A 19,736-nucleotide genomic window follows, 5' to 3' on the forward strand; every position below is an offset into this window, starting at 1 on the left:
GGCTTCTACCCTAAGATAGGACTTCTACAGATTACAGTCTTTCTGGAGCTTTCACAAACACATCTCCCCTTATATAAATTGTCCATGTTCCATAAAAATTCATTGTACGCACTGGTGCCAAAGGAAAGGCAAGATATAAGACATAAGAGATGGACAGATGTATTCATTAAAGTTTGACTTCACTGAAGATCAAATTTCTCAACAGAGACTAAGTTTACCACTTGATTCATTCAACACTAGTAATTTTATTTCAAAATATAAATATTTTTACATTTACAAAGATGTTACATCAGTAGGTTGTCAAAGCAAGTTAAAGCTAAGAAACAGCATTTGTGAGAATAAAGACACATGGTTATATCTGAATAATCTTTTTTACTTTCAAACCATCTCTACTTTGCCTGAGAATGCAGAGATGATACATTTTCCACAAGTTACATGAGCAATAACAACTATATATCCAATCGTGGCTTCAAAATCAAATGGTACTTGCAATATACTCCAATCACCTAGACAAGTGGCACTGCAAAGCACAAAAGAAGGGTTTTCTTTGGAATAATTACAATTGGAGTTACATTTTCTGGGTCACTGCCATTAAAAACAGTATTTGATAATAAGCCAAAACAATGTTTTAAAATTTGCTTACCACAGCTTTCAGAATAAAATATAAAGCTAGAATAAAAAGTAAGAAACCAGGTGTGGAGTAAAGAACTCTGGACTTGTAGTCAGAATTTCTGCAACTGAATTCTGGCTCCATCATTTTGTGGTATAAACTTAAGGGAAAGATCACAAAAAACCTTTCTGAGCTTTGATCTGATAATACTTGATGCCTCCCTATCTCACAGGACTGTTATGAAAGCAGTCTGAAACCTATAAAGTGCAATACAAAAGCGTTATTAAAATGGCATGTCAACATATCACCACTGCATTTGCACTCTAACTGATCTTTGAAAAACTTTCAAAAGTAAAACACAAATACTGACTTTACACACCATAGGTGGAAAAGAATCTCTATACTTGATGTATAGCTCTGAATGGCAAATACAGTTTTTTTCTGGTATTTCACTAAACTTTGAGATATATTACAGTTTACATGGTAGATGAGCCTGCCATTCAAATTCTATTACAGATGTCTTCTAAAAGACCTGTACATTTTTATTTGAAAGCCATGTTTCCCAAAGGACCCCAAGTCCTTTGAGATGCTCTGAGAAAAAGAGGATGAAGGTGTAGTTTAAGGTCAAATAAGTCTCGTAAACAGAGTCTTTGTCCCCTCTTGTAAATCCACAATATATAATAGCATGTTAAAAACTCTTCGAAGTCCTACTTCAGAAAGGAAACAAATTCAGCATTCCTCAGTTTTAACTGACCATAGAGTCCCTTCCCCCAACTCCATATACACTTTCATTCACTTAGAACACCTAACAACATTCTTTGGAACTACTGCTATAAGGAACACATTTTTCCCAAAATTGGCAAGCTGCATGGGGTCGCAGAGTCAGACACGACTTAGCGACGGAACAACAACAACTCAACTAGGAGGGAAAGGGAAGAGAAGTAGAACAGTGGACTGAGAGAAAAAAGAACTGACTCTACTCCGATTTGTCACTGACAGGCGCCATGTTAGAAAAGACACTTCAACCTATGGACTTGTTTCCTTCTCTGTTAAATGACAGGATCACATAATTATACAAGGCCTATTCTAGCACAGAATTTCTATGACTCCAGAAGGCAGACAGAACATGTTGGTTTATAATTCTCTTAAACTACCACAAAAATTAACTGTTTAGTGGTTTCATATAGCATGAGTATTATTTTTGCAGATCTTAAGTTAATGTAAGCAAAATTTGTCAACAAGGAAAGTAACTCAAGTGAAGAAACTTTAGAAAAGAAAAATATAAATGAGACGAGCTTTCAGACAAACTCTATTAAGAATAATTATACTTTAGTAGGGATGTCTATCTAAAATAGTCTCTCCAGATTGGAGTAACTAAACTAAGTGATGGAAGTTTATTGAATAGCTAGGTCATTTCCAAATAAAATGAGATTTTGAAACATAATTACTGAACACTGGACAGGGAGGCCTGGTGTGCTGTGATTCATGGGGTCGCAAAGAGTCAGACACAACTGAGAGACTGAACTGAACTGAACTGAACTCTTGGGGCTTCCCAGGTGGCGCTAGCAGTAAAGAATCTGCCTGACAATACAGGAGACGCAGGATACTCAGGTTCCATCCCTAGGTCAGGAAGATCCCCTGGAAGAGGAAATGGCAACTCACTGCAGTATTCTTGCCTGGAGAATTCCATGGACAGAGGAGGCTGGCAGGCTACAGTCCATGGGGTCGCAAAGAGTCAGACATGACTGAAGCAACTTAGCATGCATGTGTGCATAAGTTAATGAAATGAATATATTTTGATGGCAAAATGTGCAAAGACAAGAAATACATAAAAACAAAAAAATACTTGTCTTTGGCTGGAACTAACATTTGGAACTATGTTGCCGGGGGCTATTTCTACTGCAAAATGCCTACTCTAATACTTTTATAAGGGTCTTGGAAGACCCTTAGTGGAGACCGCAGTTTCCTATAAACCTTGAGGTTGAAAGCTCTGGTGAGCTCATCTGAAATTACTTTGCTCTAGGCTAACCCCTCATGGCCTGAATTTCTGAGTAAATCTGGCTCAGTAGTGACACATTCTGAAACGCTGAATACAACTAAAGTGGAACCAGAGGTACTAGAAAGTCCAGAGGGGTCACAGCGGGTTCTTATGAAGACCAAGGTTAGCCAGAGGACCTCATCTGCAAGCCCTCCAAGTGGAATAAACTGCTATTTCCAAAGCTACTCAGTTTGTTTAAATAACGCTTCTTGGGTATCAAGAGTCAATCTGTATCAGTCTCAAAAGTCAAGGGAAAACTCTGCCAGCTAACCACCTTTAATGGAAATGGGTGTTAAGAATTCCTGCAAACTTAAAAATAAATAAAACTGGTATCTAAGGCAGTCTGGCAGAGATCACTTCCAGAAACAGAGAGTGTGATAGAAATTTTGGAACTGATGCTGGACTTACATGGCATGGGTTTATGCTGAAAATCCTATGCCCCGTTCTCTCTCGGAAAAGAGAGGCGCATACTGTGTGGGGAGCTTTTCTCCCCTCCATTCAGTTTACAGTTGAGTAGTGAGTGTGACCTTCAAACTTATCTTTAATAAAGCGATAAAATGCAGAACACTGTGATAGGATTTCTGTACTTAGTTTTTACTGAAGCTACTTATACTTCATCAATTATCTGTTTTTAGGGAAACGTTCTCTTTCTGGGTCAAATGCTTAGATCGTCTTGCTGGAGCACTGGAGCAGCTCAAGTTTCCTGATACGACTGGGTAGTAGTCTGGGGCACCTCTGCTCTTGATATTTCAGGGAGATACTACATCAGAACCAACTTTGACAGCTCTAAACTCTTCTCTTAGGGTTCAGAGTCCCCCTCTAAAGACCTAGTATTCATACTAACAATTATGACCAGGAAGAACCATATATTAACCTCAAGTTTATATGTTTACCATTTCACTTTATAGAGCTAAAAACACTTTGGAGGAACATAATTTGTATATGCACACTAACTCATTGTGCATAATATTTACCTTTTATAAATATGTGCTAATCACAGCTGTAAACTTATTATATCATTAACGAAAACAAACCTGATTTCTTTCTTAAAACTTTTAATGAGACATTTTAAATTTTAGCAATACACATAATGTGGCTAAGATTTAAGGTAAGAGAAGGCATTCTTATGAGTTATCCCCTACAGCACCCTGTATAGTGCCCAGCATGGAACCCAGAGTTTGGGAAACTCTCAATCAATGCTTTACAGAAGGAATGACTGAACAAGTGATTAAAGGAAAGAATGAGTTAATTAATGCCAAATGTAGCACTTGGTGGACTATCAGACTGTAACTGTTGAAGGATTCATAGGAAATATAAGAGATCTGCATATAGTTTATTGTATAAACAAAGACCTCACAGTAGCCTCTTTTCTAGATCAAGTTTTTCTTAAGTAATATCAGAATAAATTTAATGCAATTAAGGTCCATCTAGTCAAGGCTATGGTTTTTCCAGTGGTCATGTATGGATGTGAGAGTTGGACTGTGAAGAAAGCTGAGCGCTGAAGAATTGATGCTTTTGAACTGCGGTGTTGGAGAAGACTCTTGACAGTCCCTTGGACTGCAAGGAGCTCCAACCAGTCCATTCTGAAGGAGATCAGCCCTGGGATTTCTTTGGAAGGAATGATGCTAAAGCTGAAACTCCAGTACTTTGGCCACCTCATGTGAAGAGTTGATCCAGTGGAAAAGACTGATGCTGAGAGGGATTAGAGGCAGGAGGAGAAAGGGACGACAGAGGATGAGATGGCTGGATGGCATCACTGACTCGATGGACTTGAGTCTGAGTGAACTCTGGGAGTTGGTGATAGACAGGGGAGGCCTGGCGTGCTGAAATTCATGGGGTCGCAAAGAGTCGGACACGACTGAGCGACTGAACTGAACTGATGCTTCTTAATGAGAAAATAAAGTTTTAGAAAAAAGGATTTCTACTTTTAAATGTTTTTCCCAAAAAGGATATCTTTGTTACTTAAGAATCCTCTCTCCTCCATACTGCATACTCCCTTGGGGACAGAGAAAGAGGCTGAAGGTTGTTTTACAAAGGGGAAAGAGCACAAAGGTAAAAGCTGGGTTCTAGTCCTGGCTCTGTCATTAACTGTAGTCTATGCAATAGAACAGGACATGATTCTACCTCAAAGCACTGGAAAAACTGTGTCAAGATACTAAACGAGAATATTGTAAAGTAGTTAGCCTCCAATTAAAATAAATAAATTTATATTTTAAAAAAAGATACTAAAAGAGTCACTGGAGTATAGCAAGGTTGGCAGACTGTGGAGTAAGAAAGATCTGAGGTCAAATTTTACTAAACTTTATGACTTGGAGTTGGTCACTTTTCTGAACCTTAGCTTCCCCATCTGTGTGAAACACAAAATAATATGAAGCTGTATGAAAGCTGATGTGAAGTGACTGTGAAATGATATGTGCAAAAAGATTTTGTAAAAGGTAGAGCAGTATGCTGGTTATTGTGATATCTGAGATATTTAAAAAGTCATGATTTAATTCAACAAGCATTCATCTAGAGTCTGTGTGCAAGGCACTGTGCTCACCGATACAAAATTTTACACTCGTAAGTAACTAATTGGCCAAATTATAAATAGTAAAACAGAGACATTTCACAAATCAGAACACTGCTGCCCCTGAGATTTTCTTTACTTAAAACATTTGGAAAGAAAAAAAAAAATCACAACATGAATTCTATCATATTTTTACCATTAATAGCAGCTTAATACTTAATTAATTTCAGTGTGGTCAGCCAAGGTTTAGAAATTTGGCAATAGAGTAATAGGGGATGAAGGGAGAGGGGGAGGAAGGGCTTCAGTCTTTCTTCTCCTATGGTTGCAACATACAACTAACTGAACTTCAAATAAGCCACCCACCCTTACACTGAAGAGTTGATCTTTCTTATAAGAGGACCATACATTGTGGAAGAAGGGAGAAGACTCATTTTTCCTGCTCAAGCCACTACATTCTCAAAAGTGAAAGCCCTCTTCATTGAAAAGTGACTGTTGTAGAAAAGTTAAGGACAGATTTCTTAAAACAGGAGAAAATCACACTATATACAGCAGGTAGTTTACGGCTCTTAAAAAAAAAAGTTATAAATACGTATTATAATATACATAACCAAAGTGGGAAAATTTCAAGCCACAATACCAGTGTATAAACTGAAACTTTTCAAGCCATCTTAGCAACACTTAAGTGAGTAAACCACATTTCTGAGCTCTAAAGCTGTGTTTCAAAATGCAAAGCAGCCCACAGCCAGTCGTCTCTTGTCCAGGCATTCTGTATGGAAGGCCAGGAGGCTCCTGCGTCTCGTCCTGGGCTCTGTTTGCCAGGCGCGGCTGAACAGACAGGAGGCCATAGCCGAGCTGAACTCACAGTCAAGGGTGAATGTCCTTACAGAAATCACAGCAGTTGGAAACCAAGTCAGTCTACCGAAGGTTTCAGGTCTTCAGAAATGTCACGGAAAGTCCTTTAAGAAAAAAAGACAGGATGTTTAGTTTTGCTTTTAGGAAAAGAGGGAAAATAAAACTACAGAGATACTTAGAAAAGAAAAATAGCATCTAACCAGTAATTCACTGTCATATAATATTCTTGTAAGTTGAGAGCCTTGGTGCCATTATGTAGTCACTGCTTTTTTTTTCTTAGTATTTTCACTGAGTATTGTTTCCAAGTCTGATAGTTGTTTCTCAACCTGCAGCAACAAGAACTCTAGTGTTTTTTTGGAAGGTCTATCCAAAAGACTGTTTCCCTAGACCCTCTTGAAACTAATGACCATGTGACTAACATCTGGCCAATGAGATGTAAATAGAACTGTTGAGTGACTTCTGGGCAATGTCCTTAAAAGAGAAAGGTGATCTTTTCTGACCTTTCCCCCTTCGTGCTGACTGGAAAGTAGACACAATGATGTTAAAGAGAAAAACAGTAAGAGACTAAAGATTAAATGCTAACTGGATAATTTTATTGCAAAAGAGGAGAACTGATCCAACAATGTCCCAGCTCTGAGTGTTGTGGTTCAGGGCAGGAGAAATGGGATAGGGCTTTTCATCAAATGACTGTGAACTTATACTGTTTCTGACCTACATCAAACAAGCCAAGTGAATGTGGCTAACTGGCAGGTAATAACTGGGTTGGATGGAGGGGGTCTGCTGTATTGGGACCTAACTTAGGACTGTAGTAGCTAGCTGGCCTTTGCTACATAATTTATCCAGCCAGGTCTGCATCTTTGTTGGCAGCCAAATGGCCAGGTCGGAGTTCATCAATGAACAAGCATTCATCTTAGATGAAAAGACCCCACACCAAGGCGACAGAACATCAAGGTGGGGGGTCAAGCTTGGCATGGATGTTTGTGGAACAGACACACCAAGCCCTGGTCTGCCTACCTTGTACTTCTTACAGCCAAGAGAGAAATAAACTTCTAGCTGTTAAAGTTCTACTGATGGTGGGGTTTTTTGAGTTGGTTTTTTTTGGTTATAATACAGGCAAATCCATCTTAAATGATACAGATATGAAGCACAAGTTTATTACCATCCTTTTAGACAGAGATTGCTTTGCTCCTTTACAATCATATCACCAATTAGGAGGGTTAGACAGGCAGGCAGAGGTAAAATAAAGGTTAACCATTTAGCATCACATAGGAAGTACTCAAATGTCAAGTGGGGCACAGGTCAAATGATATAGAAAAAAAGAGATTACATTTGCTCAGTTATCTAAAGGCTCTTTCACTGGATGGTGTGGGAAGCCTCTGATATCTCAAGCACATCTCTAACTAGCACAGCTCTACATCCAAAGGAACAGCTTTGAGGAAGGGGTAAGCTTCCTGGCTATGGTTCCTGTGTCTCTGAAAGGGATTATATATGACATGACTGAACTCACCATGTTGAATATATGCTAACAGGTCAAGGAACTAGAATGAATTTTTATACTGAGAAAAATTCCCCCAAACTAAGATTTATACACACACGTTTTATGTATTGTTGTTGTCTTTTAGTCGTTAGGTCATTTCCAACTCTTTTGCGACCCCATGAACTATAACTTGCCAGGCTTCTCTGTCCGTGGGATTTCCCAGACAAGAACACTGGAGTGGGTTGCCATTTCCTTCTCCAGGGGATCTTCCCAACCCACAGATGGAACCCGTGTCTCCTGCATTGGCAGGCAGGTTCTTTACCGCTGAGTCACCAGGGAAGCCCCTTTATATGTATTAATATCCATCTATCTCTGTATCTATCTAATCAAGGTTTCTCAATAGCTGCACTGCGGACCACTCTGTGCACTGTGAGAGGTTTAGCAGCATCCCCGCTCCTCCTGTCTACAGCTGTGATGATGAAGATGTCTCTATACGTTGCCAAATGTCCCCTGAGGGGAGCCTCACCCTCCTCCCCCACAACCATTGCTCTAGATAGCTACCTACCCATTTATTTATATATCTCTTTTTCACAGTCTCACCTACATTTGTGTACAGGTAAAGCTGGCTACAAGTTGTCCCAGACTATATGAAATTCAGGTAGCACTCAATTCTGGGAAGCCCTGGAATATCTTTAAAACCAATAACCAAAAACTGATCAGTATTACAAAGCATTTTCCAACACCAAAGAGTTTTTAAATTCATTCTTTCATATCTTTTCAAATTTCTAAGATACTTTCAAGCTTCAATCCCTAACTCTTCAATTCCCCTAAATTATGAATGAAAACGGCTGCCTCAGGGCAAACATGCATGAAATAAGATCAAAACTGTGGTTGGCCTGGTGACTGCTTTCTGTTGACAAGTAAGCTTAGCTGTAACCCTGAAATTCATACCTGCTATTCAGTTCTGCCTCCAGGCCAAGAAAGCCTCCAGAAGGACTCAGAAGAAAGAAAACACAATGAAGCAAGCTAGGAAAATAGCTATTAAGTATTTTCCATCCCAACAGTATGTTTTCTCTAGATGTTTGGGGTGGTGATGGTGTGTGTGTGTGTGTGTGTGTGTGTGTTTGTGTGTCTAAAACCCTATAGAAGTAACACTGATCTGAACTGAACCTCAATTATCTCGTGTGTGTGTGTGTGTGTGTGTAAAACCCTATAGAAGTAACACTGATCTAAACTGAATTTCAATTACCTCGTGTGTAATGTGTGTGTAAAACCCTATAGAAGTAACATTGAACTGAACCGAACCTCAATTACCTCCTGGAAAACAAACTCCATAACCCAGAGATAGAGATATAATTTCTTCCTGGTCTCATCAAAAGGCACAGCACTAACTAATCCACAGGGCTCATAAAACTGTAACCCTCCCGATTAGGAAGAAACAAAGGAATAAAAATTGCATCGGCAGTGTTTTTTTTTTCAGCTGCACTGCACAGCTTGTGGGATCTTAGTTCCCCAACTAGGGGGTGAACTTGGGCACTCAGCAGTGAAAGCACAGAGTCCTAATGACTGGACTGCCAGGGTATTTCTTTGACAGTATTATTTCTTAAAATAGTAAATGTCCTACCTAAACCATCTAAATATAGTATTCTTTCCCAAACCATAAGAATTGGTACGTTCCTTTGAACCACAGTGGTAGAATTTCTCAAGAATAAAAAGGGTGGAATGGGGCCTCATGTGACTAGGGGGATAGAGAATTGCTGTGAACATTTTACAGTTCCTTTCATTGCAATGGGGATTGTGTGATGTGATTTCTCACTTGCAATCTTCTCGGCTCCTTGAAAATATTTTGGGATCTGCTTTCCCTGAAGTTTTCAAGGAGATTTTTTTTTTTAATCCATTTATGAGAATGCTTAAGTCTTTTCTGATTTAACAACTCAAGAGTTGTTGACTCCCAGCTTCCCAGAGAAAGAGTAAATTGTGGATGTTTACAAATGAAAAGCACGCACTGACTAACGTAACTTACTTTAGCAGGCTCAGGATAGCTGAGTATGTATTTCCTAAACCCCCACCAGCACACCTTGTGACAGATCACATGTCATCACTTACGTACATTCTGCCTCTTTCAAAAATTTGGAATAAAGTTCTAAGGTTGGAGTTTACTATGGCCCATACTCTTTTATCAGCCTTATAGTGAAAAGATCTTTTAATCTGATCTGCTCCTGGTTTCACTAATCTATTAACTCATCAAATTTTCATTGAGCATTTATCCTAAACTGGAATGATAGGGAGCATACTCCAAATGACGTCCTCAAGATTTAGGTAAAGGTCTGGAGGAGTCATGGTTTTTTACGAGACCATTTTCATATATTATTTTACAAAGACAAAAATAACGTCTTGCTCTATTAAAAAGTAGGAGGTGTTAAACCTTAGCTTAATTGCCAAACACTGATCTTCCTTGTCTTATGATGGCATTATACCTGGCTTCATACTTAATAATATCCTTAAGACAGCTTCCCTTGTGGTTCAGATGGTAAAGAATCTGCCTGCAACGCAGGAGACCAGGGTTTGATCCCTGGGTCAGGAAGATCCCCTGGAGAAGATAATGGCAACCCACTCTAGTATTCTTCAGTTCAGTCGCTCAGTCGTGTCCGACACTTTGTGACCCCATGAATCGCAGCACGCCAGGCCTCCCTGTCCATCACCAACTCCCGGAGTTCACTCAGACTCATGTCCATCAAGTCAGTGATGCCATCCAGCCATCTCATCCTCTGTCCTCCCCTTCTCCTCCTGCCCCCAATCCCTCCCAGCATCAGAGTCTTTTCCAATGAGTCAACTCTTTGCATGAGGTGGCCAAAGTACTGGAGTTTCAGCTTTAGCATCATCCCTTCCAAAGAAATCCCAGGGCCGATCTCCTTCAGAATGGACTGGTTGGATCTTCTTGCAGTCCAGGGGACTCTCAAGAGTCTTCTCCAACACCACACTTCAAAAGCATCAATTCTTCGGCGCTCAGCCTTCTTCACAGTCCAACTCTCACATCCATACATGACCACTGGAGAAACCACAGCCTTGACTAGATGGACCTTTGTTGGGAAAGTAATGTCTCTGCTCTTCAATATGCTATCTAGGTTGGTCATAACTTTCCTTCCAAGGAGTAAGCGTCTTTTAATTTCATGGCTGCAGTCACCACCTGCAGTGATTTTGGAGCCCAGAAAAATAAAGTCTGACACTGTTTCCCCATCTATTTCCCATGAAGTGATGGGACCAGATGCCATGATCTTCGTTTTCTGAATGTTGAGCTTTATGCCAACTTTTTCACTTTCCTCTTTCACTTTCATCAAGAGGCTTTTTACTTCCTCTTCACTTTCTGCCATAAGGGTGGTATCATCTGCATATCTGAGGTTATTGATATTTCTCCCAGCAATCTTGATTCCAGCTTGTGTTTCTTCCAGTCCAGCATTTCTCATGATATACTCTGCATATAAGTTAAATAAACAGGGTGACAATATACAGCCTTGACGGACTCCTTTTCCTATTTGGAACCAGTCTGTTGTTCCATGTCCAGTTCTAACTGTTGCTTCCTGACCTGCATACAGATTTCTCAAGAGGCAAGTCAGGTGGTCTGGTATTCCCATCTCTTTCAGAATTTTCCACAGTTTATTGTGATCCACACAGTCAAAGGTTTTGGCGTAGTAAATAAAGCAGAAATAGATGTTTTTCTGGAACCCTCTTGCTTTTTCCATGATCCAGCTGATGTTGGCAATTTGATCTCTGGTTCCTCTGCCTTTTCTAAAACCAGCTTGAACATCAGGAAGTTCACAGTTCACGTATTGCTGAAGCCTGGCTTGGAGAATTTTGAGCATTACTTTACTAGCATGTGAGATGAGTGCAATTGTGCGGTAGTTTGAGCATTCTTTGGCATTGCCTTTCTTTGGGATTGGAATGAAAACTGACCTTTTCCAGTCCTGTGGCCACTGCTGAGTTTTCCAAATTTGCTGGCATATTGAGTGCAGCACTTTCACAGCATCATCTTTCAGGATTTGGAATAGCTCAACTGGAATTCCATCACCTCCACTAGCTCTGTTCCTACTGATGCTTTCTAAGGCCCACTTGACTTCACATTCCAGGATGTCTGGCTCTAGGTGAGTGATCACACTATCGTGATTATCTGGGTCGTGAAGATCTTTTTTGTACAGTTCTTCTGTGTATTCTTGCCACCTTTTCTTAATATCATCTGCTTCTGTTAGGTCCATACCATTTCTGTCCTTTATTGAGCCCATCTTTGCATGAAATGTTCCCTTGGTATCTCTGATTTTCTTGAAGAGATCTCTAGTCTTTCCCACTCTGTTGTTTTCCTCTATTTCTTTGCATTGATTGCTGAGGAAGGCTTTCTTATCTCTCCTTGCTATTCTTTGGAACTCTGCATTCAGATGCTTATATCTTTCCTTTTCTCCTTTGCTTTTCGCTTCTCTTCTTTTCACAGCTATTTGTAAGGCCTCCCCAGACAGCCATTTTGCTTTTTTGCATTTCTTTTCCATGGGGATGGTCTTGATCCCTGTCTCCTGTACAATGTCACGAACCTCATTCCATAGTTCATCAGGCACTCTATCAGATCTAGGCCCTTAAATCTATTTCTCACTTCCACTGTATAATCATAAGGGATTTGATTTAGGTCATACCTGAATGGTCTAGTGGTTTTCCCTACTTTCTTCAATTTAAGTCTGAATTTGGTAATAAGGAGTTCATGATCTGAGCCACAGTCAGCTCCTGGTCTTGTTTTTGTTGACTGTACAGAGCTTCTCCATCTTTGGCTGCAAAGAATATAATCAATCTGATTTCGGTGTCGACCAGTATTCTTACCTGGAGAATTCCATGGACAGAGGAGCCTGGCAGGTTGCAGTCCATGGGGTCGCAAAGAGTTAGACATGACTGAGCGACTCACACACATACATACGTCCCAAGAAACCCACTGTACATGAAAAATATTGTAAGTCAAAAAAGTATTTCATACCCTTAACCTGAAAAACATCACAGCTTAGCCTAACCTACCTTAAACATGCTTATAACACTTAAATTGGCCTGCTGTTGCTGCTTAGTCACTAAGCCATGTCTGACTCTTTTGCAACTCCATGAACTGTAGCCCACCAGGCTCCTCTGTCAATGGGATTAACCAGTCAAGAATACTGGAAAGGGTTGCCATTTCCTCTTCCAGGGAATCTTCTCCACTCAGGGATCAAACCCGCATCTCCTGCATTGGCAGGTGGATTCTTTACCACTGAACCACCAGGGAAACCCATCAATTGGGCAAAATCATTTAACACAAAGCCTGTTTCAGAAAGTGTTGAATATCTCAAGTAATTTACCAAACACTGTACTGAAAGTGAACAACAGAACAGCTGTCTGGGTGCCGCGTGGTCGTAGGCATATCAGTTGTATCCCCTTGTGATCATGTGGCTGAGTGAGAGCTGCAGCCAATGCTGCCCAGCACCAAGAGAGAGCTGTACTACATATCACTAGCCCAGGAAAAGATCAACATTAGAAATCTGAGTACCATTTCCATTGAACGTGTATTGCTTTCACACCATCACTAAGTTGAAAAATCGTAAGTTAAACCTTCTTAATTTGGGAATCATTTGTAATTTCTTTCATAAAAAGATAATGACCTTTGATTCAACTTTGGGTATTAAATTATGGAAGATAATCACAGTCAGGTTAAGATAATGCTTCTAAAAACAGCAATGAGTTGACTAATAACTCTATCCCCCAAAAGGTAAAGCTGAGTTCCTTAAAGGACCACCTTCTAGCTGTCACCTCTGGTCACATCAAGGTGTGGCAGAGGGCAAAGGAAAACTTAAATACAGCAAACAGCATCCCCAGAGGAGTTCCTGGGCTATGCCCTGACTTCCTTCTTACAGGTTTTTCTGAGCTTTAGTGTTGAAAGATTGCTGCTCAGGTTTTGGTAGGAATGAAATAAGTACATTAAATCAAGTCTGATTATTCTGTCCAAAAATCAAAAAAGTATTGAGACTTGAAAATGTGTGATTACAGGGGTGTTATGTCCTTCCCCACACTTGCCAGACAGTCCCAGTGTTAATAGAGAACAGGGGAAGCCATAGGTTCTGATTATTGAATTGAGGCCAAAACAGTTGGGAGCCCAAAGCTGTGCTGTGTCGACAACATTTACTGCCATGAAACACTGTATTCCCCATTGTCAACAGTGAGAAGCACTACACAGGACCTAGAAACAATACACAGAAAACAGGCATGCAGATGGATCTTCTCAGCCATCAGTGCCTGTGTCTACAATTAGAAGGGCTAATGGAACGCAGACATTGTCATGTTACAGCATGAGAGTTCTAAGACAAGCTGAACCCTTCCATAGTTCATGACCCTGTAGACACTATTCCCTCACAGCCCAATGATTCCTTGATCTAGGAAGAGGGCACTGTCGAAGGTTGACGGGTACGGTGAATACCCCAGTAACTAAAACGGGCACGGCCCGGGGGTAGCAGCAACCACAGTAAAAAGGGAAAAGACAAAAGTGTATAAATGAAAGCTGTAAAAAAATGAAAGGTAGGAGGTGCTATCCTTAAGAGCATTAAACGCAGGACATAACCTAATCTTGAGAGGAGGGAAAGCTCTGATGGACTGACATTTGAGTTGCAATCTACAGAATGATTAGGAGCTAATTAGGCAAAGAAAGACAGGGGATGGGGAGAGTCTGTCCAGACACAGAAAGCAGCGTGTCTGAAGGCCTAGGGTTTGAATGGAGCAGGTGTATCTGAGGCCCTGGCAGAAAGCCAGCGTGGCTGCAGCTCTGACAAGGGGAAGATGTTACAGACGCATGAGCCAGGCACAGGCAGACCACGCAGGGCCTTGGAAGGATTTTGATCTTCCTGGTAAGAACCGTGGGAGGCCAGTTCTGGTAGAAGAGCGTTACGACCAGCTATGTCTCCCCTTTAAAAAGGACGCATCTGCTCAGTGTCAAGAGACTGGAAGACAGCAAGAGTGGATGCTGAGAGGCTGGCCGGGAGACTGAGATGCCACAATAGTCCAGGTGAGAAACCCTGTGGCTGGGCCCAGAGTGGGTGGCACTGGAGAAAAAGAGGAAAGGGTGGATTTGAGACGAAACAGGTAGGACTGGGTAAAGATGGTGACTTGGGAAGACAGGAGGCTGTAAGGATGACCACACAGGCACATGTAAGTGAGGGGTACCATCACTGAGGAAGGAAGCAGAGGAGAATGTCTTCCTGAGCAGGGGTGGCGGGATGGTTAAGGAAAAGAAAGATCTCTAGTTGAAAACACACTACCTCACCTGCTTATTTCTATGTGACTACAGGCAGGATAACCTCTCTAAGCCTTGACTTCATCTATAAGATACAGAAAACAACTGTTTCTAACCTCACACGGAAACACTGGACAGATTAAGTAAAATAAAATAATGCAGGTAAAGTTTTATCACAGAACTTGGCACACTGAGTCCCAATAAATGTCAGTGGCGGCTGGTTGTTACTATTTAAGAGGCCATTTAGACTTTCCACCAGGAAGTGCTGTGTGAGAGACATGATTCCCTCAGGCCTTTTCAAAACCCCATTAGAGGGAGTTCCCTGGTGGTCCTGTGGTCAAGAATTCATCATCCACCCTGCAAAATAGAGGGACGGGGGTTCGCTCCCTGGTCAGCAACTAACATCCACATGCTTTGGAGCAACTTAGCCCGCATGTCTAAGCCCCCCTGCCACAACTAGAGCCCCTGTGCTACAACTAAGGCTTGATGCAAGCCAAATAAGTAAAGCAATATTTATATATATATATATTTTCAAACCATTAGACGGCATAAACCTCCCTTAAAAAAGAGAACATAAGAGGTTAAAAGAAACAAACTTTCAGAAAGTGGAAAGCAGATGAAGAACTGCTATGACCAGCATGACCTAAAAAACTGAATCCTAAGCCAGGAGTTATTCAATAAGGCTCAGGAATTGGTGATATCAAGTAACTTTGGCAATGAGGTTGAAGGTGGGACTAGACACAGAAGGGCTGCTTTGAAGTGTGCCTAAAATGCAGTAAAACCTCATGGGTCCAATATTGTCACCCACACCCCCACCCAGCCAGGCAAATACTCCTGTTACTGGCAGAAATTTGAGTCTTTTCCTCCCTTAGAGAAGGTAAAACAAAAAAGTCTCTGGACTGGGGGACAACAGGCAGGGATAAGGGTAGGGGTGCATACTGACTGTGGCAGACTGAGTGAGGATTTACATCTCGAATGCTGTCCGATTCCTTTCCCTGTCTTGGCTCCCAGAAGGCTGGCAGCCAAGCCACCAACCTCTGAGCAGGAGATTAAAAGACCTTTCACTGAGGAATTTAGCAGCCCCACAGGGAAGCCAAAAAGCACTGACATCAATGGCTGCAGAGACAATGGTCCTGGGCAGATTATATCATGGTGACACACGTAATAACCACCCCGCAAATCCTGAGTGGTTCACTCTTCACATCAGCTGACAGTCAAACGTACTGGATACCTGATACTGTGATTATTGTTGTTGCTGTTGTTTAAGTCTCTAAGTTGTGTCCAACTCTTTTGTGGCCCCATGAGTGGTAGCCTGGCAGGCTCCTTCTGTCTATGGGATTTCCCAGGGGAATACTGGAGTGGGTTGTCATTTCCTTCTCCAGGGGATCTTCCCGACCCAGGGATGAAAACTGCATACCCTGCATTGGTGGGCACGTTCTTTTTCACTGAACCACCAGGGAGGCCCCTAATATTGTGATTATATTGTGTTAATATGGTGAAGGTTAGGGGATATTATAGATGTAATTAAGGTCCCCAAGCAACTGACTTTAATCAAAATGACAATATGTTCTGTGGGCCAGGTCTAATCAGGTGAGCCCTCTGCAAAAGAGTCTTAACCATCAGCTACAGAAGTCAGAAAAATACTCCTGAAGGCCTGGCGAAAGCAAGCATTGTGTTATAAAATGCCTATGGAAAGAGGAAGCCTCTAGGAACCTCAACTTGGGGCTACAACTGCAAACAAAGGAATTTTGTCAATAACAAGCAAGCCTGGAAGAGGATCCCAATCTGCAGATGAAACCCCTGCCTGAGTTCATGCCTTGACTGTAGCCTTGGAAGATCCTACGCAGAAGACGCAGCTGAACTGTACCTGTACTCTGACTTTCTTATAAATGACTCTTACAAATGTGTTGCTTTATGCCACTAAGTGAAAATTTGCTACATATCATAGAAAACTAACACAGACCTATACGCTAAAAAAGGCAAATTTTATTTACACAAATAATATCTCAACAAACAAGACTGCCCAAAAATATGATAGTTCAAATGGAAACCTCTACAGAGATGATAGAAGATAAAATTGGAGAAATAATCCAGAAAATGGAAGCCATAAAGACAGAACCAGAAGAATATCAGAGAAAAGATTTAAAAATGACAAGACCAGTGTAGGAGGGCCAACATCAAAATAAAAATACGTTTTTGAAAGGGAGAGAAGGAAATCATTAATAAAATAATTGAAGAAAAATTTCAGAATGGCAGAACATAAATTTCCAGTTTTCAAGGTCACAGAGGCACTTGATAAAAGTGCCAATTCAAACACAACAACAAAAATAGATCAAAAAACAACAACAAAAAAAGAAGACCCTATAGGTTTTCAAACATTTGAATTACAAAAAATCAGGAATCAGACTGGCCTCAGAATTTCGACAACCACAAAAGTTAGAAAACAAAAAAGAAATAAAGTTACACAGGGAAAAATTTTTAAACAGAATTCTCTACCCAGGCAAGCTACTGAGTAAGAATGACTTTAGAAGAAGCCTTTACAGACACGTATCATCCCCTAAATTTATCTCCCGTGCATTCTTTCCCAAAAATCTACAGGAGGATGTGCTCCAACAAAAAGCAGGAAGAAATCAAGAAAGAAAACAAAATTGGGAAATACGATTCCAACACAAGGGAGAGCTAAGGGAATCCGCAAAGTGGCAGCTCTATAGCAGGTAAAAGGATATTCCGTATCTTAACAGACTGCACTCAGGTGAAAACACAGAGACTGGTGAGCTCAATTTCATACACAGTTTATGATCATTCAGCTGGAACTCACCGCTGAGCCTGAGCAGGCCATGGGGTCTGGTTGGGTGTGGGCACTGAGTTCGTGGGACTCACTAGCATGGCACTGTAAATATTGGAAGCGACCACGAGTATGCAGAGAAGTATGGGCCCAATGATTGCTCCTTCCAGGCCCAGATAGTACGCTCCACCAGCCACCGCCAAGCCCGTCAAGTAAGGATGGCCACCTCTGGAATGAAGAGCACACAGATTACGCGCGACTTTTAACAAAATGTAAACCCTGGAGTAAGTCAGAAATACATTCTCTGACACACTGTTCATTCCCTAATACACCTGACTTCTGAATTGCGTTATCAGCTTTCTTTAGATCACTTCAATGTGGATATCTGAATATTAATTGTAAAAGTATCAAGATGCAAAACTTTTCCTGCCTACATGTGTGACATTTGCCTTTTCATAGGTCCGGCAACTGAGAAGTAAAGTCAGCAGTGTTAACAGGTACCGTTACATGGCTGTCCGAGGTGGGTTAATGTTAGCTTGGGGCTGGTTTATACAAGCTACCTGTTAGGTTTACCTTTGTCTAGAATAATTAAGTGGGCAAAATTAAGCATGTTATTCAACTAATTATGCTTTTTTATAAAAGATGATAACAATACAATGGCATTCCTGTCATTCCTAAGTTAGGCTTCTAGCAACCTCCTAAAATACAGATTTTAACACATGGAGTGATAAAAAGCCTCATGAGAAAAATATCTGTTAGAAAGCCCAAGATTTTTATTTCATAGGACGTCCTCTAGCTTATCACAGTATCATTTACATAACTGGAATGAATTAACACACAGGCAGACCTCAGAGATACTGCAGGTTCGGCTTCCAGACTACAACAGTAAAGCCAAATATGGCAATAAAGTGAGTCACAAGAAATTTCTGCTTCCCCAGAGTATATAAAAATTATGTTGACACTGAACTGTAGTCTTTTTAAGTGTGCAATAGCATTATGTCTAAAAAAGTGTAAGGTACCTTAATTAAAAAAATACTTGATTCGTAAAAACACTAATTGTCATGTGAGCCTTCATCAAATTGTAATCTTTCTGCTAGTGGAGCATCCTGTCTCGATGGTGATGGCTGCTGACTGATCAACATGACTGGCCGCTGGAAGACTGTGCAGAGTCTGTGACAATTTCTTAAAACAAGACAATAACGTTTTGCTGCACTGACTGACTCTTCTTTTCACTGGTGATTTCTCCATAGAAAGCAATGTTGTTTGAGAGCTTTAGTCACCACAGGACTTTTTTCAACACAGGAGTTAATTCTCTCAAACCCTGCCTCTGCTTTATCAACCAAGTTGATGTACTACTCTAAATCTTTTGTTGTCATTTCAACAATCTTCAGAGCATCTTTACCAGAAATAGATTCCAAGTGGCAAGGAACCACCTTCTTTGCTTATCCATAAGCAACTCCTCATCCATTAGAGTCTTATCATGAGATTGCAGTAAATCAATTACATCTTCAGACTCCACTTCTAGTTCTCTTACTATCTGCAACATATCTGCAGTTACTTTCCCCACTGAAGTCTTGAACCTCTTAAAGTTATCTATGAGGGTTGGAATCGACTTCTTCCAAACTTCTGTTAATGTTGATATTTTGATCTCTTCCCAATGCAATACAAGCATTCTTAAAGGCATCTGGAACGGTGAACCCGTTCTAGAGGGTTTTCAACTGACTTTACCCAGATCCATCATAGGATCAGTATCTATACTAGGTATAGTCTTATGAAATGCATTTCTTACTTAATAAGGCTTCAAAGTTGAAATTACTCCTTGAACCACAGGTTGCAAGAAAGCATGTTGTGTTATAGCCATGAAAACAACATTGATCTCATTGAGTATCTCCATCAGAGCTTGCGGGTGACTGGGTGTGTTGTCAGATGACCCATAGTATTTTTAAAAAATACTTATTCCTTTATTTGGTTGTGCTGGACCTTAGTTGCAGCATGCAGGATCTTTAGTTGTTGCATGCAAACTCTTAGTTGCGGCATGTGGGATCTAGTTCCCTGATCAGGGAGTGAACCTGGGCCCCCTGCACTGGGAGCACAAAGTCTTAGCAACTGGACCACCAGGGAAGTCCCAAAGTATTTTAAAAGGAACTCATTTTTTCTGAACAGTAGGTCCCAAGAGTGGGCTTCAA

The 19,736-nt window shown here is 40.8% G+C and overlaps 1 protein-coding gene across 2 annotated transcripts in view; it reads right to left on the reverse strand.

Annotated features, from left to right (window-relative positions):
- Nucleotides 1-227: 227 nt before the first annotated feature.
- TMEM245 (transmembrane protein 245) overlaps nt 228-19,736 on the reverse strand; it is an 82,734-nt gene continuing 63,225 nt past the window's right edge. For both annotated transcript variants that reach the window (XM_055579250.1, XM_055579249.1), the window contains 2 exons: nt 17,584-17,778; nt 228-6,110 (listed from right to left, as the gene is read on the reverse strand). In XM_055579250.1, coding sequence (XP_055435225.1) covers nt 6,065-6,110; nt 17,584-17,778 — 241 coding nt within the window. In that variant the 3' untranslated portion in view covers nt 228-6,064. The remainder of the gene's footprint in view (nt 6,111-17,583; nt 17,779-19,736) is intronic.

Source organism: Bubalus kerabau, chromosome 4 (assembly GCF_029407905.1).
Source record: "Bubalus kerabau isolate K-KA32 ecotype Philippines breed swamp buffalo chromosome 4, PCC_UOA_SB_1v2, whole genome shotgun sequence".
Lineage (NCBI taxonomy): Eukaryota > Metazoa > Chordata > Mammalia > Artiodactyla > Bovidae > Bubalus > Bubalus kerabau.